This window comes from Tiliqua scincoides, chromosome 3 (assembly GCF_035046505.1).
Source record: "Tiliqua scincoides isolate rTilSci1 chromosome 3, rTilSci1.hap2, whole genome shotgun sequence".
NCBI classification, from domain to species: Eukaryota; Metazoa; Chordata; class Lepidosauria; order Squamata; family Scincidae; genus Tiliqua; species Tiliqua scincoides.
The window spans coordinates 10,232,080-10,246,612 of record NC_089823.1 but is presented as its reverse complement, the minus strand read 5'-3'; the positions used below and the strand labels follow the sequence as shown (position 1 = coordinate 10,246,612).

The window sequence follows — 14,533 nt, the reverse complement described above, 5'->3', positions numbered from 1 at the left end:
CTGCCCTCCATGTGAGAGATGGAGCTGCTTGTCAGCCTGCGTGGGAGAACTGGATGCCAGAAGTGAGACCAAACCAGGAAGATCCATTCTGAAAGGTTGTTGGTTCTTGAAAGAGAGAACCTCTGTGTTTGTAAAAACCCCCTTGAGGGATTTAGAAACGCTTGCCTTTGTAAACCGCCTTGAATAAAGTCAGCGGAGTAATCCGATGACCAGAAAGGCAGTATATAAATACCTAGTTGTTATTATGATTTTATTATTTCTGGACATTTTACAGGTTCAGCAGAAAGCAACAAAATGATAAGTAGTAAGATACCAACCAGTAAAGCAGCTGAGTAAATTGGAATCCTATCCACACTTACCTGGGAATAAGCCCCATTGACTTTGAGACTTGCTAAGGCCCAATCCTAAACAGTGTGCGCCAGCTCACTGCTGACACACAGGGCACAATCCTAACCAGGTCTACTCAGAAGTAAGTCCTATTTTCTATGGGGCTTACTCTCAGGAGTAAATCAATTTAATCAATAGTTGTGAAGCAAAGGAATGTACTTTGGTTTTTAGAAGTTCCACTTATCCTTTGGAGCCAGCATCTTCTTAGAGGCATTCTTTTCTATGTAAAAGAAGAGAGTGCCTCTTCTACTATAGTGTTTGCCATCTTCAGGTTTTTATAACTTATGCTTTTAAAAAAAAAATTGGGCAACTGTTTCAATCAATTATGACACCTTCTTAGTCTATCAGATTTATAATTCTCCAGTGTGTTCTTTAAATAGTGTAGCGCATGTGCACTTGGGGGTGGGAGGGATATTTAGTGAGCTCCTATAATGTTTTCATGGCATTAATGTTACTGGCCTGGCATGCAGAATAAGGACACTCACTGATACAAGCACACGCTGGGTATGTTTCAGATTCTATCAAACTTCTCTAGAATATTTAGGTCTGAAATTTAAGAGGAGGATCAAGAGGATCTAGCTCTTGGTCACTTAACAGTGAAATCAGTAGTAAAAAGCAGCAACTGACTTGCAGCAGAATTATAGAAACAAGATGCTTTATTTCTCAGATAAGCATCAATTAATTATTCCATTCAGGCTATAAATTAGTCAGGCTGTGTAATTCTTCTGCCCGACTGTAACTATACGAAGTATGTGTAACTGAAACAATCACATATGCTTCCCCTGTTTACCCTGCCTCTATCCCTTTCTTCTGTTTCCCTTGTGTCAGTATCTAGATTGTAAACCTGTCAGGACAGGGATCTGTCTTTTTCACTCTGTTAAGCACCACAGTACATGACTGGTTGCAAATTGGAAGACATGAGGGTCTAACTCTCTGCAGGCTGTTTTCAGGTAAAGTAATATATATAAACAACCAGACTAGTCTGTTTAGTCTGATCTGTACAAGATGTAAATAGTGTTAACAGAGTGATAACAGTGGCCACAGTGCTATCCAATTCATAAGAACATAAGAACAGTCCCACTGGATCAGGCCATAGGCCCATCTAGTCCAGCTTCCTGTATCTCACAGCGGCCCACCAAATGCCCCAGGGAGCACACCAGGTAACAAGAGACCTGCATCCTGGTGCCCTCTCTTGATTCAGCATATAAGTACAGTAGAACCTCTTTAAGTTGACCATTCAAGGGACTGGAGGAAATTGGTCAACATAGGGAGGTGGTCAACATACAGGAAAAAAGGCATTTAAATATTACCATGTTTAGCTTCCAGGACAACAAATGCAAGGCCAAGTTTTTATTTAGATTGGATTTTTAAAAAGTTTTATTGCAAATATCAATGAGAATTGATCCTGTTGTGATGCTTACTATTTATATCATCTATATCAAGAGACAGAGAATATACAGTCCACAATCAGTGTTTAAAAAAACCCCTGAAAATTCATAAGGTTAAAAAAAATTGTAAGTTAAAAAAAAATACTTGGTTTCATAGCAGACAGGCAGACCAATGCTATCCCTTGCCAGCCCATAGCATGCAGCATGTTACATAGCCCCAACAGCTAAAAACAACAACACAAAAACACTTTTTTACTTAGGCTGCCTGGCCTCCACTGGGTCTCCTCAGATTCACTAAATGCCAGAAGGTGTTTGATACGGTCCCTCACTAAAAGCTGTTGAGAAAACTCCACAGTCAGGGAGTAAGAGGACAGGTCCTCTCATGGATTGGGAACTGGTTGAGGACCAGGAAACAGAGTGGGTCAATGGGCAATTGGCAAAAAAAAAGTAGAGAGGTGGAAAGTGGAGTGCCTCAAGGATTTGTCCTGGGACTGGTGCTTTTCAGCATCTTCATAAATGACCTGAAAACAGGGATAAGCAGGGAGGTGGACAAGTTTGTGGATGACACTAAACTTTTCTGAGTGGTGAAGACCAGAAGGGATTGTGAAGTGCTCCAGAAGGATCTCTCCAAACCAGGAAAATAGGCAGCAAAATAGCAGCTGTGTTTCAATATAAGTGTAAAATAATGCACTGGTGATGGGAACCAAAGTGAAAGGACAGTGGCTTCACTATGCACAAGCAACCTCATGTCCCTCAGAACTTGATACATGTCCACGTACAATCGGCAACCAGCGCAGCTCTGTCGGCTATGCGCAGTGTGCCCACCTATAAAAACCCTTTCACACACGCACTAGCAGGCGTTGGGGAGGGATTGTTGCGTGGCTTCTTGCTTTTTCAAGATGGGACAAACCACACAAAACACAGGCCCACAGTATCACGTTCAATGGGCAACTTAGGGAGGGTAAATTAATACTCTGTGGAATGGTCAAAGTGGTCAAGATGCAATTTACGGAGGTGGTCAATATAGAGAGGTTGGTCTCCCATAGTGTATATGCAGTGTCTGCCCATACTGTGAAAATTAGGTCAACTTAAGGAGGTGGTCAATTTAGAGAGGTGGTCAACTTTGGAGGCTCTACTGTAATTGGAAAGTTTTTAGGTACAGAAAATCCAACACACACATCTGACTTCAAAGGAAGGAAAAGGCTTGTAAAACAAAATCAAGAGGTTAGAGATATGAAAGCTAAAAGGGGAAGTCAAGACACTTGGATCTCTTCAGAGTACAGGGAAGCCATCTAGCCACAGATACAGAAATTCAGCTAGAATACATGCCACTGAGTGGAAAAGGCACCAGTGAGGAGAGTGCTGGCATGACTCACAAGTGGAATGAAAAAATCAATAAAACTTCAGAAAACGGAGGCCTTACTCAAATGAGAACAGAAAAGACCACTTACTCTGCCAGAAGGAATGTAAACTGATAATAAAGGATGTGAAAAAAGAATAGAATAATGAAGGAATAAAACACAACCTTAAAGAGGACATAAATTACAGAGAATCTGAATGATTTTGTAGCAACTGTCTTCATGGCAGAAGATTTAGGGTAGAGGCTTGTGTCTAAACTAGCCTTCTTCAGAGGGAGTCTGAAGGATTAAGCCAAATGGAAGTGGCAAGGGGCAACATTCTAGAGCAGAGGTGTCAAACATGGCCCACACACCTAATGCGTCCCTAGATTAATTTATCTGCCCCCTGTTATAACTGGGCTCTCTCATTGTGAAAATTGGGCTCATATCTTGAAAATATGAACAAGATTTGCACATTTTCTCTTCTGTCATATGGCGCTAACAAGATTCTATGTGAGAACAGAGTGCTTATTTCTGGTCATTACTTGCTTAATGATGTCATTTCCTGCTCTCAGCAGGCAGCGTGAATACTAACATTGGCCCTCTGTATGAAATGAGTTTGACACTCCTGTTCTAGAGCGTATTGACAGATTTAAAGACAAAAAAAATCACTGGCTCCAGGTGTCACCCGTTCAAGAGTTCACAACTCAGATGTGAAATTGGTGATATTTTTAACCTATGTATTGTGTCCTTTAAATTGATCTCTGTGTCAGAGAACTGGAAGATTGTCGGTGTAACCAACATTTTAAAAAAGGGATTGTGGGGGGGCCTTGAAATTAAACTGATCGGCTTTTAAATTTTGCTACGGTAAACCAGTGAAAAACCTAGTTAAAGATAAGGTTATGAGCATATAGAAGAATGAACCTTGCTGAAGGAGAATCAGCATGGTTTCTAGAAAGGTAAGTCCTGCCTCACTGATGATCTAGAAGCAATCTTTGACTTTGTATACTTGGACCAGTTCCTCACCAAAGGCTTTTGAGCAAATTTTGCTTAGTCATGAAATAGGAAGACAGGTTGTTTTATGGATTGATTGGGCTGTTTCAACAGTGGAGGGAAATAGGAAGGGTCTGTCTTGGAAACTGTGCTTTTTAACTTGTTTATAATGATCTGGAGTTAGAGGTTAGGAGCAAGGTGGCAAAGTTAGAGGTTGACTCCCAAACATTCATGGTGATAAAATCCAAAGCAGATGAGAAGAGCACCGAAAGGACCTTCAGACTGGGTAAATGGGCAGGCAAATGCAGTTCATTGTCAGTAATTATACTGCACGCTGTGTCAAATTCCAATGTCACATATGCTGATGATGCATCTGAGCTGTGATGAATCAGAAAAAAAGATCTTGGTTGTAGTAGATAGCTCCATTATAGATATATTGACCCTATCATGTTTATGGTGCAGCCCAATTCACAATTGCACAGTATAGCAAATTTAGCTGCACAGAACCTTACAGTTCTGGTTGCTCAGGAAAAACACTATCAAGTTGGAAAGGGTACAAAAGAAGGCAATGAAAATGATTAGGACTAAAGCACCTGTTTTGTGCTGGGGCGGAATGTTTGGGGCCTTTTAACTTGAAGAAAAGTTGATTAAGGCTGCAATCCTAACCACACTTTTCTGAGAGTAAGCCCCATTGAACCAAATAAGACTTCTAAGTAGACCTGGTTAGGATTGTGCCCTAAATGGGACACTTAATTAGGGGATTTTTAAAAAATTATACATGGTGAGAGGGGGGTGAATAGAGATGTCTTTCTCCTTCTTGTAGTAGTAGAACCGGGGGCACCCAGTGAAACTGGCAGGAGATTGAGGTTGGACAAATGGAGGCAGTACTGTAGACCATTGTTCCTCAATCAGTGGTATGGGTGCCACCAGTGGTACTTGAGGTGATGCCTGGTGGTACTTGCAGGACCCCTGGATACTTGCTGCTCGGCAGCAAGACCAGAACGTGATGCAAAAAACAGCAGTAGGAGGTTCAGCTCGGTGGGCAGAGCTCCGGAGCATGCTTTTCCACACCTGAAAAAGCCATCCCGTCCACCCTTAGCCTCTTATGGTGTGTGTTTTTGTCACATCTGGCCTGCCAACCCAGAAGTAGCTGATGATGATGTCATTGCCATTTACTTCTGGTGGTACTCCAAATAGGTGGACTGTGTGAAGTGGTACAGCAGAAGACAAACCTTGAGAAACACAGCTTTAGACAGTGCATGATTTGTCTGGATTTTGTTGATGGCGTCTAGCTTGTTTGACTTTAGAAGAGAATTGGGACAAATCTATGGAGGGCTGGTTTATCAGTGGTGACTGTTCATGATGGCTACATACTATCTCCAGCTTCAGTGGCGGTAGGCCTCTGAATGCCAGTTACACCAGAGCAATAGTGAGAGGGAAGTGTGCTTTTCTCTTCTGCTTCTGGGCTTCCCAGAGACAGTTGATGAGCCACAGTGGGGGTAATCCTGGAGCCACTCCAGGTTGTTGGACTAGATGGGTCTTTGGTGTGATCTTGTAGGGCTTTTCTTCTTATTTGTACTGTTTTCTAATGTGCTTATCCAAAACTCAGTATTTGCAATTATTTAACCAACTTAAAGGTGTAATGTTTAAAGACCAAATTTCCCTTATTTCTAACATGAGACCCATGCAGGTGTTTATGCATTTCAAATAATGCCTGTTGTAACCAGTTCATACCATCTCCAGCAGTTTCTTATTTCCCCTTTTTGAAGGTTTCCTTAGGCATACATCAAAATTGGATTGAGTGGAGAAGCATTGTATGTTCTGGTGCTTCATGGATACCCACCAAATATTTCTGTAATTGTAGACTTATCAGAAGTGCTACTGTAATCATGGAAATGGCACTAGTTCATGCTTTCTGTGCGTAATAAGGTACATAGACTGGTCTCCATAGAGGGAAAAGCGTGAAGATGATTGTGTGCTACCTTCCTTAATTCTAAACAGCTTTAAGCCTGGACCAGCTGAATGACTGTTTAATCAGGCTGTCTGATGCATTTCTGTTCAGCTTAGTCTTAGTGTCAGAATTCATGACAAATACAGTCTTGCAATTTAGAATCTCCCTCTCCTGCTTAAATTTTATTCAGTGGGGTGAGTTGGGGGTGAATACTTACTCAAGGCATAAAAACCTGGTCCCTGATTATTAAAGAACTTATTTGACTTCTCTGACTTTGGAAACTTCAGCACTCTTTTCCCATAATTTCAAGCAACCCTTTTGCCAGTAGTACAAGATAGGAAGCTGCTTTTTAATAAAATGCCCCAGAATTCAAAGAACCACCCAACCAGGACATATGCACCTGCCCTACTTGAGTCAGATCATTAGTCTTTCTCAGGGGTGCCCAAACCCAGGCCCTAGGGCTACTTGAGGACTCCCTCTCTGGCCTGCAGGGAGCCCCCAGTCTCCAGTGAGCCTCTGGCCCTCCTGAGACTTGCTGGAACCCGTGCTGGCCCTACACAACTGCTCTCAGTGTGACAGCCAACTGTTTGACCTCTTGTGTGAGCTGTGGGACAAGGGAACCCTCCGCTGCTTGCTGTTTCATGTCTGTAATGCAGCAGTGGCAGCAAAGGAAAGACTGGCCTTGCTTTGTGCAAGGCCTTTTATAGGTCTTGAGCTATTGCAAGACCTTCATTCATTCATATGTTCCATCTCTAATAAATTTATTTATGTAAATTTATTCAAATTTGAAATGTAAATTCTTTTTTCCCTGGCCCCCGACACAGTGTCAGAGAGGTGATGTGGCCCTCCTGCCAAAAAGTTTGGACACCCCTGTTCTATCTAATTTAGTATTCTCAGTGTGGACTGGCAAGTGGCTTCCCTGTGTTGGACAGGTCTCTTTCCTGGCCCTACCTGGAATTACCTTGCACCTTCTGCACTGACCAAAGGCTATTCCCCATAGTTCCATCTGCTCTCAAAGGGTCTTATTTTGGGGGGGGGGGGAGACGTTGCCAATCTCCAGCCCCAAATATAACACGCTGTTTTTGAAACTAGAAGACTTTCAAAAGCAGTTTGATAGAACATTGGTTTTAAGAAGTTGAAAATCCTAGTGTGCAAGCATTTGGTCACACAGTAGATCAGCATGCCCCCAGCTCTTGTGCCTCTTGCCATTGTGTAGTTCAGCAGATTTGAAAGTTGGATTATATTAATGAAAGAATAGCAGTAGTTCTGTTGGAATCTGACACTTACCCTTATCTGTTTTCATAGCACATCAAAGCTGCCAAATGACCTGTTTGATTTGCAACCAACCTTTCATCCATCTGTACATCCTATATCCTCAGCGCCGCAAGTAGGAGGGACCTGGGGAGGTGAGTAACTTGGAATTTTATCCCAGTTATGGTTACTGCATAGTCACATCTTCATGAGACTCTACTCTTTCAATTATACTTATTTGCTAAATGAGAGAGGCATTTTTGAATGTTTCAGATCATCCTCCTGACCATGGTTTGAAGGTTCAGAGCTATGGGCTCTGTCCTCTGCTCTTCGCGTGGCTTAACTTTCATGTTTCCTGGTAATATAAGCCAAAGTTGGCCTTTCTTTTTCTGCCGCTACTGCATCACAGATGTGAAACAGCAAGCAGTGGAGGGAGCCCTCATCCCACAGCTCACCGAGGTCAAACAGTTGCCCTCACACTGAGAGCTGTTGCATTGGGCCAGTGTGGGCTCCAACAAATCACCGGAGGGCCAGAGGCTCATTGGAGACTGGGAGCTCCCTGAGGGCCGCATTGAGAGGCCTCAAGGGTCGCAAGTGGCCCCAGGGCCAGGGTTTTGGTACCCCTGCTCTAAGATAAGCACTCATTTCTGCCTTGCCTTTAGTTGCAATACGTAGAATAAAACAACATAAGAAAGTAGAATTGTCTCAACCCCCTCTCTTTTGAATGTGAGTTCAGCTGTTGCGATGGCATAGCAAGGTTTAGGAAGTCTTAAAATACTGGTACTTTTGGTTCCAAAGTGTGGTGATGGTGTCTGCTGGCTTGCTGTGTGAAGGGCTATTTAAGATGCATACAGAGAGGATTCAGTTTTTAAAATGCAGTGTAGACACTTAGGTCAGAATGGAACAGCCTTCACTTCCACCCCAGATCTGAAATGTTAAAAGTAATAACCTTGGCTTTCTTGACAGTGTTTGATAACTAGGTGAAATTTAGAAATGCTGCCCTTGATTCTGGTGTGTTAAACCTTTGACCTTTTCACTCAAATGAATAATAATAATAACTTAAATAATAACTTTATTTTTACCCCGTCTTTCTCCCCAAAGGGACTCAAGGTGGAATAAATATTTGTATTTACTGTTGCTGCCTGTATTGCTGAGAATCCTTTCTTTTCTTTCTGTCTGTTTGAGAGGTTGCATAGTTCCATGTGCAATGATGTGAAATAGTATAGTATTGCCTGTCTTTATTTGCTTAACCTGTTTAATTTCCATAATATTACATGTTTTGGAATAACCTTATAACAGCCTTGAACCTTAAATACTTTCAGATATTTGCTTTGCTCTATCTAGTTCAATCAGTATTAATCAATACTGAACATTTTGCAGAAGAGTGCATGATTTTTAGCTTCCTTTTGCATCCAGTAATGAATAACTTTCTGCACGTGTGAGTTAGTGGCAGGAGGTTATGATGTACTAGAAAGTTGCTTTTAAGGAAAATGTAACACAAAGACCTAGTTTTCTCTTGTTTCTGTCTTGGTTAAAATAGATTGTGTATGCCCAGTGTATTCAGAAGTTCATCAGATGCAAAAAGATGAAAGATGGGGAAGGGTGAGATGAGTGGAGATCAGGAAGCCCAGTCCTTCACACTGAATGCAACTTTTATGGAACTTCTCTGAGTTGTGCAGGATCCCGATATGGGACTCCTTGCACATATGTAAAGAGATGATGGTACATTTGGTACATTATGGGGAAGCCCTGGTAATAAGGTATAATGTCTAGCGCTGTTCACACATGGGGTTTTGTCCCTCTTTAAATTGCTGCTTGAACATTCTTGAGCTGTTTCCCTTCTTTCTTTTCTGCTCATATAGCAATACAACCATTTGAACCACTTGGCGTGGTTTTTCATTTTCATGGAACCTTGTACTCTCTATAGCCATGAAATATTTTGTGGGTTAGTGGAGAGATGACCAACAGAGCAGGCATATTTATATGGAAGCTGTTCGTTTCTGTGTTAGATGAAAGAGAAGTAGCTTGTTAGTTCACTTTGTAGTTAATGTTGCATTCCTGCTGAATTTCTAGTTACTAGGATTATTCAAAAACTGGAAGAAAAGATTCTGTGTGGTCTCACAAGCCATTTCTGCCCAGTGTTGTATATATGCAGCAGAGATCAAATGTGTGCACCTGTGGGCTGGGCAGAAATGGGTTAAACTGCTTTTGAATGTGTTCCCCCCCCCCACACTCATGACAGGCCATTTTCAGGTTTTTTGATCTCTCATTTGGATAAACATGTTCTTTAAAAGCCAATATTGAAAAACATGACTAGGACATAAGTGGGTCAATTGAGTCAGGGCCGAAGGGCCAGCAGCATTGGCTCCACCTACTGACTCCTCTGCAAGATGGAACACAAACAGTTCCCTTTCTCCCCAGTATGAATAATAAGAGGCTTTCATAGAGCTCTCCTAATGTGCTTCTTGGCTCGTCATGGCCATTTCCTGTGTACCAATAAAGACAAAGTTAAGATGCATTAAGGATAGAACACCATTGGGTAAGAGGGAGTAACAGCCTTTCCTTGACTAAGAAACCAAATGGGGGTGTTCAGTGGGGTTGGAGTAATAGTGGGATTTAAATAAGAAATGTATGAGATCAGAATAGCCCCTGGGTTACCATCTGTATTTCCCTGGCCTTGAATAACCCTTCAACGCTTTCTGGAATGTGTTAAATGGGCAGTGAAGACTTGCTATCTCAAAATGCTCAGAGTTGCTCACAGCAGAATATAATGGTGAAATGATGAATTATAATGACCTGTTAAGATGACCTTTCATGGTGGACTCTTGCATCTTTTACCATCCTACTACTGTATACAATTTTGTAAGGATCAATGTATCTAAAACTGCTGATAGAATGTTGTTAGAACTGAATGGTTATTTTCCAAGTGTGCTGCCAGGCTTGTTCAGCATGCGTGATGCTGCAAACCATAAAACTATGCTATCCCTCGCATTCATCATTTCTAATCCATAGGCAGACCAAAACCTAATAGAATCAGTGCACAAGTGGCATAGTCCAAAGCAGGAACTTGAGGATCTCTTTTGTCTCCAAGATTATCAGTGGTACTTCTTTGAAGTACCTTAATCCTTAGTTCCCTTTTAATGCTGCAATGCTAAATCAACTACAGCAGAAGCTGCTGTCTGGCAGTATCCTAAACATTAGCTCTCTAAGTATACAGGTTATGTTTAAAGTAAGTCTAAAATGGCTGCAGTTAAGTGAAACTGCTGGAGTTTAGGCAAATTAAAACAATGAAAAACTTGGGAGATGGGAAATCATTAAAAGGGGAATTGTCTGGCCATAGTCAGGGCTCAAAATGGACCCTAACTGAGGGGAGGGTAATATTGTTACAGACATTCAGTGAGAAGGTTCTTTCAGAAAATACCTGTGTTGTGGAGGATGCCTGTTCTCTCTTCCTAGTTAGCCATTTAGAGTAAGCTTTTTCCTTTCCTTTTTCCTAAGGGTATACAAAGAAAACAGTGTGCATTCAAGATGCAAACAAATTTAGTTACATTAATGTTTTACCCCTTTGCTGTTCTTGGTTACTAACTCACAGCTAATTTGCTTCCCCCTCCCTTTCTCCATCTTGCTCTGCTTGGATTGTACAGATCCTTTCAATTCTACTGCCGATGCTGTTGATGATGCCATTCCAAGCCTAAATCCTTTCCTCACAAAATCTAGTGATCATCTCTCTGTCTCCTCTGACGTATCCGCTTTCACTTCTAGGACACCAACTCATGAAATGTTTGTTGGTAAAGTACCTTCTGACTAGCTTTTACTTTAGTTGATGAGGCCTATCTTGAGGAAACAAAGGAATGGAATCTTACAAGATCTAACATAAAATACAGGTTGATTACCCCTTATCCGGACATCCAAAATCCAGACTATTTTGAAGTCCAGACATTTGGGGAGCTGATACTTTTACCGTGCCTTACCGGCATCATGCTGGTTCTCACTCTGCAGAGGTAGTCAACAGGACACTGTTTTTGTTCGCATTCTTTGGGCACTCGGCATGATCCAGCAATGAAGCCTGCAAGACTTTTTGTTATTTCTTTTTCCGGCCATAGTGCTAAGCACTATGGGATGCATGTCAGCTGGACATGTAAAATTTGAATTTTGAGTGAGAACAGAGCAACAATCGGAAAGGCATTTTTGATTGCTCCTGGCCATAGTGTAAAACAGTATGGGGTACGAGTCAGCTGGTAGGGTTTAAGTTTGAATTTTGGGCCTGCTCAGTGTGAAGCAGCAATCTGGAAGGGTTTTTGATCACACATGGCCAGACAGAGCGAGAGCAAGCCCTGCCAGCAGCATGTCCATTTCTACAAACAGAGGGTTTTGTTCTCCAGTCTAGTGTCTGTGTTTCATGCACAAAATTTTAAAAATACTCTGAAATCCTGACAGATCTGGAATTTGGTCCACTTCCTGTCCCAAGCAGTTCGGATAATGGATATTCAATCTGTATAGCCCATTATTAACAGCTTCCCTCTATAGAAAGAACAGTGCAGTAGTATATATTCAGAATATAGATGTGCTTCTGTGGCTTAAAAAATGAGCTATGGTATGATGGCTCATCAGAAGCCTTTTTCAGATGTTCTGAAACTTTGGAGACTCCATGGTTTCAGAGCATCCAGCAGTGCGCTGGCAAGTTCCACCCACTACATTTAATATACAATGTTCAAGTAAAGGATTGTTCTATGCAAATAGTGTGTGGCAAATTGGACTTATTGGTATCATCATGGATGTTCTGAAACAATGGAAATTTAGTTTCAGAATATCTGAATAGGAATTGAGAGCCAGGTTGGTGTGTAGTGACTGTGGTGTTAAACTTAGATCTGGAAGACCCAGGTTCAAGCCCCTGCTCAGCCATGAAGCTTCCTGGGTGACCTTGGGCCAGTCACTGTGCCTCAGCCTTGCATACCTCACAAAATTGGTGGGAGGACAAAAAGGAGGGTAGGAACCATGTACATCATCCTGAGTTCCTACGAGGAAGGGTGGTATTTAGAAAAAAACTGAGGATTTGTATTCTGTGGTGACTGCATTGGGGCAGTTTCCCCCTTAAAGTAGGTGAGGCTTTCTGCTGCAGTAGGCACTTATATGAACTGTACTAAGAAATAGTAGTTCTTGGGGCTTACACAGCAGGGTGTAGGGACTTGTGCAACCCATGGGATAGTGGAAGTATCATATACTTCATCTTCGCTGAAGTCTGTCATCAGATGTCAGTCAAAAAAGGGTGCAGTATGACCTCAGAAGCATGAATCCTAAGATGACTGTGTCTGCATGTGGCTTTCAATTTAACTCTTTCTGGTTCTCTAGATCACTTCAACCCATTTACTGAATCAAACCCCTTTGTGACAACCAAATATGCATCCACTGTTCAACTTTGTCACTTTACTGCAGGTATAATATAAATGCCTTAAGGGTTTTACACGCTGATGCCTTCAAAGGTGTAAAACTTGGCATTTGATGTTTGTTCTGTCCTTAGATAGGGGAAAACTTTCCCTTTTTAGAAGTTGTCACTAGCTTGCCTATGTGTTTAGAGGTCATGTTTCTGTTGTCTTAACTTGGCTCCCAAAGTGTTTGGTTAAGCAAATTAGAGTATATCCTGATACTTTCTGTAACATTCCTCCTTTGCTCTTCTGCTTCATATGCCTCTATCAGATTCTTTTTGTGGTGCACAAGCTTATCCTAATGCTCCCCATTACCGCAGTGAACCCTCAACAGTAGCTGGTCTATTTGGAGGTAGGTAAAACACTTTCAAACCATAAGAACTTTGGTCCATTGTGCAGACTAGGGTAGAAAAATCCTTTTGATGGCAGTTGCATTGTCATCCTAAACTTCTGGGTTTACCTTAATGCTGTAGCTGAGAATGAAAATCCACCAATAAAGTAATGTGCATTAAACTTCTTCGGGCATGTCTTTATTTTAGAGTTTCGAATTTCTTTCCTAAAAACATTTCATAGGACTGAAGACAGCCTATGCAAAAATAATGATCCACACTCCCTTAATCATTGTGAAGGGGTTGGGAGCAGCTTGTAAGATTGTATAAATTTTCTACCACTGTTCTTAATCATGGTTAACAGGTGGTAAGACAGTATTTAAAATTTCAGAATTGGTCCAAATTTAAACCAGTTTAGCTTATCCTTCTCCCAAAAGTGTTGGCGAAAGTTTAGACTAGTCACCAGCTTTTTCATTGTTAAGGCTTCAGATTTTTAGTTCTTTTTATAACCATGGTCACGAACAGCAAATTGAAAGGAGTAGTGACAGACAGGTTTGTTCCTACTGTTTGATAGTTGGAAGCATGTGGTTCCTGTCTCTTAGGGTTCCACCTTATTTTTCTTTATTAAACTTTGATCCCATGTTTCTTTGAGACCATATTCAAAGAGGCCAAAAAAAAAAAGATCTCACTTTTCAGTACAAAATTATGGACACTGGGAGATAGGCCTGCTCCTGCTGTCTTTAGGAGCCAGTGGCAAATACAATTAGATATAGCCTTGTTCTAGAAAGTGTGCTTACCAGGGAGCACAAGACGTTTTGGCCACTAATTTCTGTGTTGCAATGACAATTAAAGCATGTTGCAGTAACAAACTACTAAATTTGGTGTGGAAGTCCTTCATTTTGTCATGAATCTGCTGGCAGTATGTTTCATTGGGAGAGTTCCATACTCTAGTGTTGAGAACTTTCAGTGTTCACTTAATCTTATACTGCTAATGACTCTCTGAATGTCTATCCTGCTTTCTGTCTTTCCTTCTAAATTAAAAAGCCTAGACCTTTTCCATCTTTATCAGGAGATGCTTCAACCTCTGATTTAGTGCCACTTTCTATGCAGTCTCAGGGTCTACAGCATTCATTTAGATAACTAGAGCTGTGCATACTATTCTAAATGCATCTACTGGAGCTATAGTTGCTCCTCCCCCTCCACCAGACACAAATATACCATTGTCACTACTGTATCAGACTGATCTGATTATTTCTGGGCATTTGCTCTTACTGCTTGATGCTTCTGAGTTGGTTACAATTGGTTTTCCAGTAGTCAAGTCAGTATGACCTATCATATGACTTGAATGTCATCTGTTATTCTGTTACCCAATAGCTAAATTGCAAAGAGATTTTCTTGGCATTTGATCAACAGTGATTTACAATAGAAGGAAAGAAGTTTAACTGCATGGTGTTGTGTTTGGTGTGATGCTTAA

At 41.4% G+C, this 14,533-nt stretch overlaps 1 protein-coding gene across 5 annotated transcripts in view; it reads left to right on the top strand.

The window, feature by feature from the left end:
* PICALM (phosphatidylinositol binding clathrin assembly protein) overlaps positions 1 to 14,533 on the top strand; it is a 107,327-nt gene that overhangs the window by 72,564 nt on the left and 20,230 nt on the right. For 3 of the 5 annotated variants that reach the window (XM_066622517.1, XM_066622516.1, XM_066622520.1), the window contains 3 exons: positions 7,362 to 7,462; positions 10,952 to 11,095; positions 13,002 to 13,082. In XM_066622517.1, the coding sequence (XP_066478614.1) occupies positions 7,362 to 7,462; positions 10,952 to 11,095; positions 13,002 to 13,082 (326 nt within the window). The remainder of the gene's footprint in view (positions 1 to 7,361; positions 7,463 to 10,951; positions 11,096 to 13,001; positions 13,083 to 14,533) is intronic. The other 2 variants (XM_066622518.1, XM_066622519.1) reach the window with 2 other exon arrangements.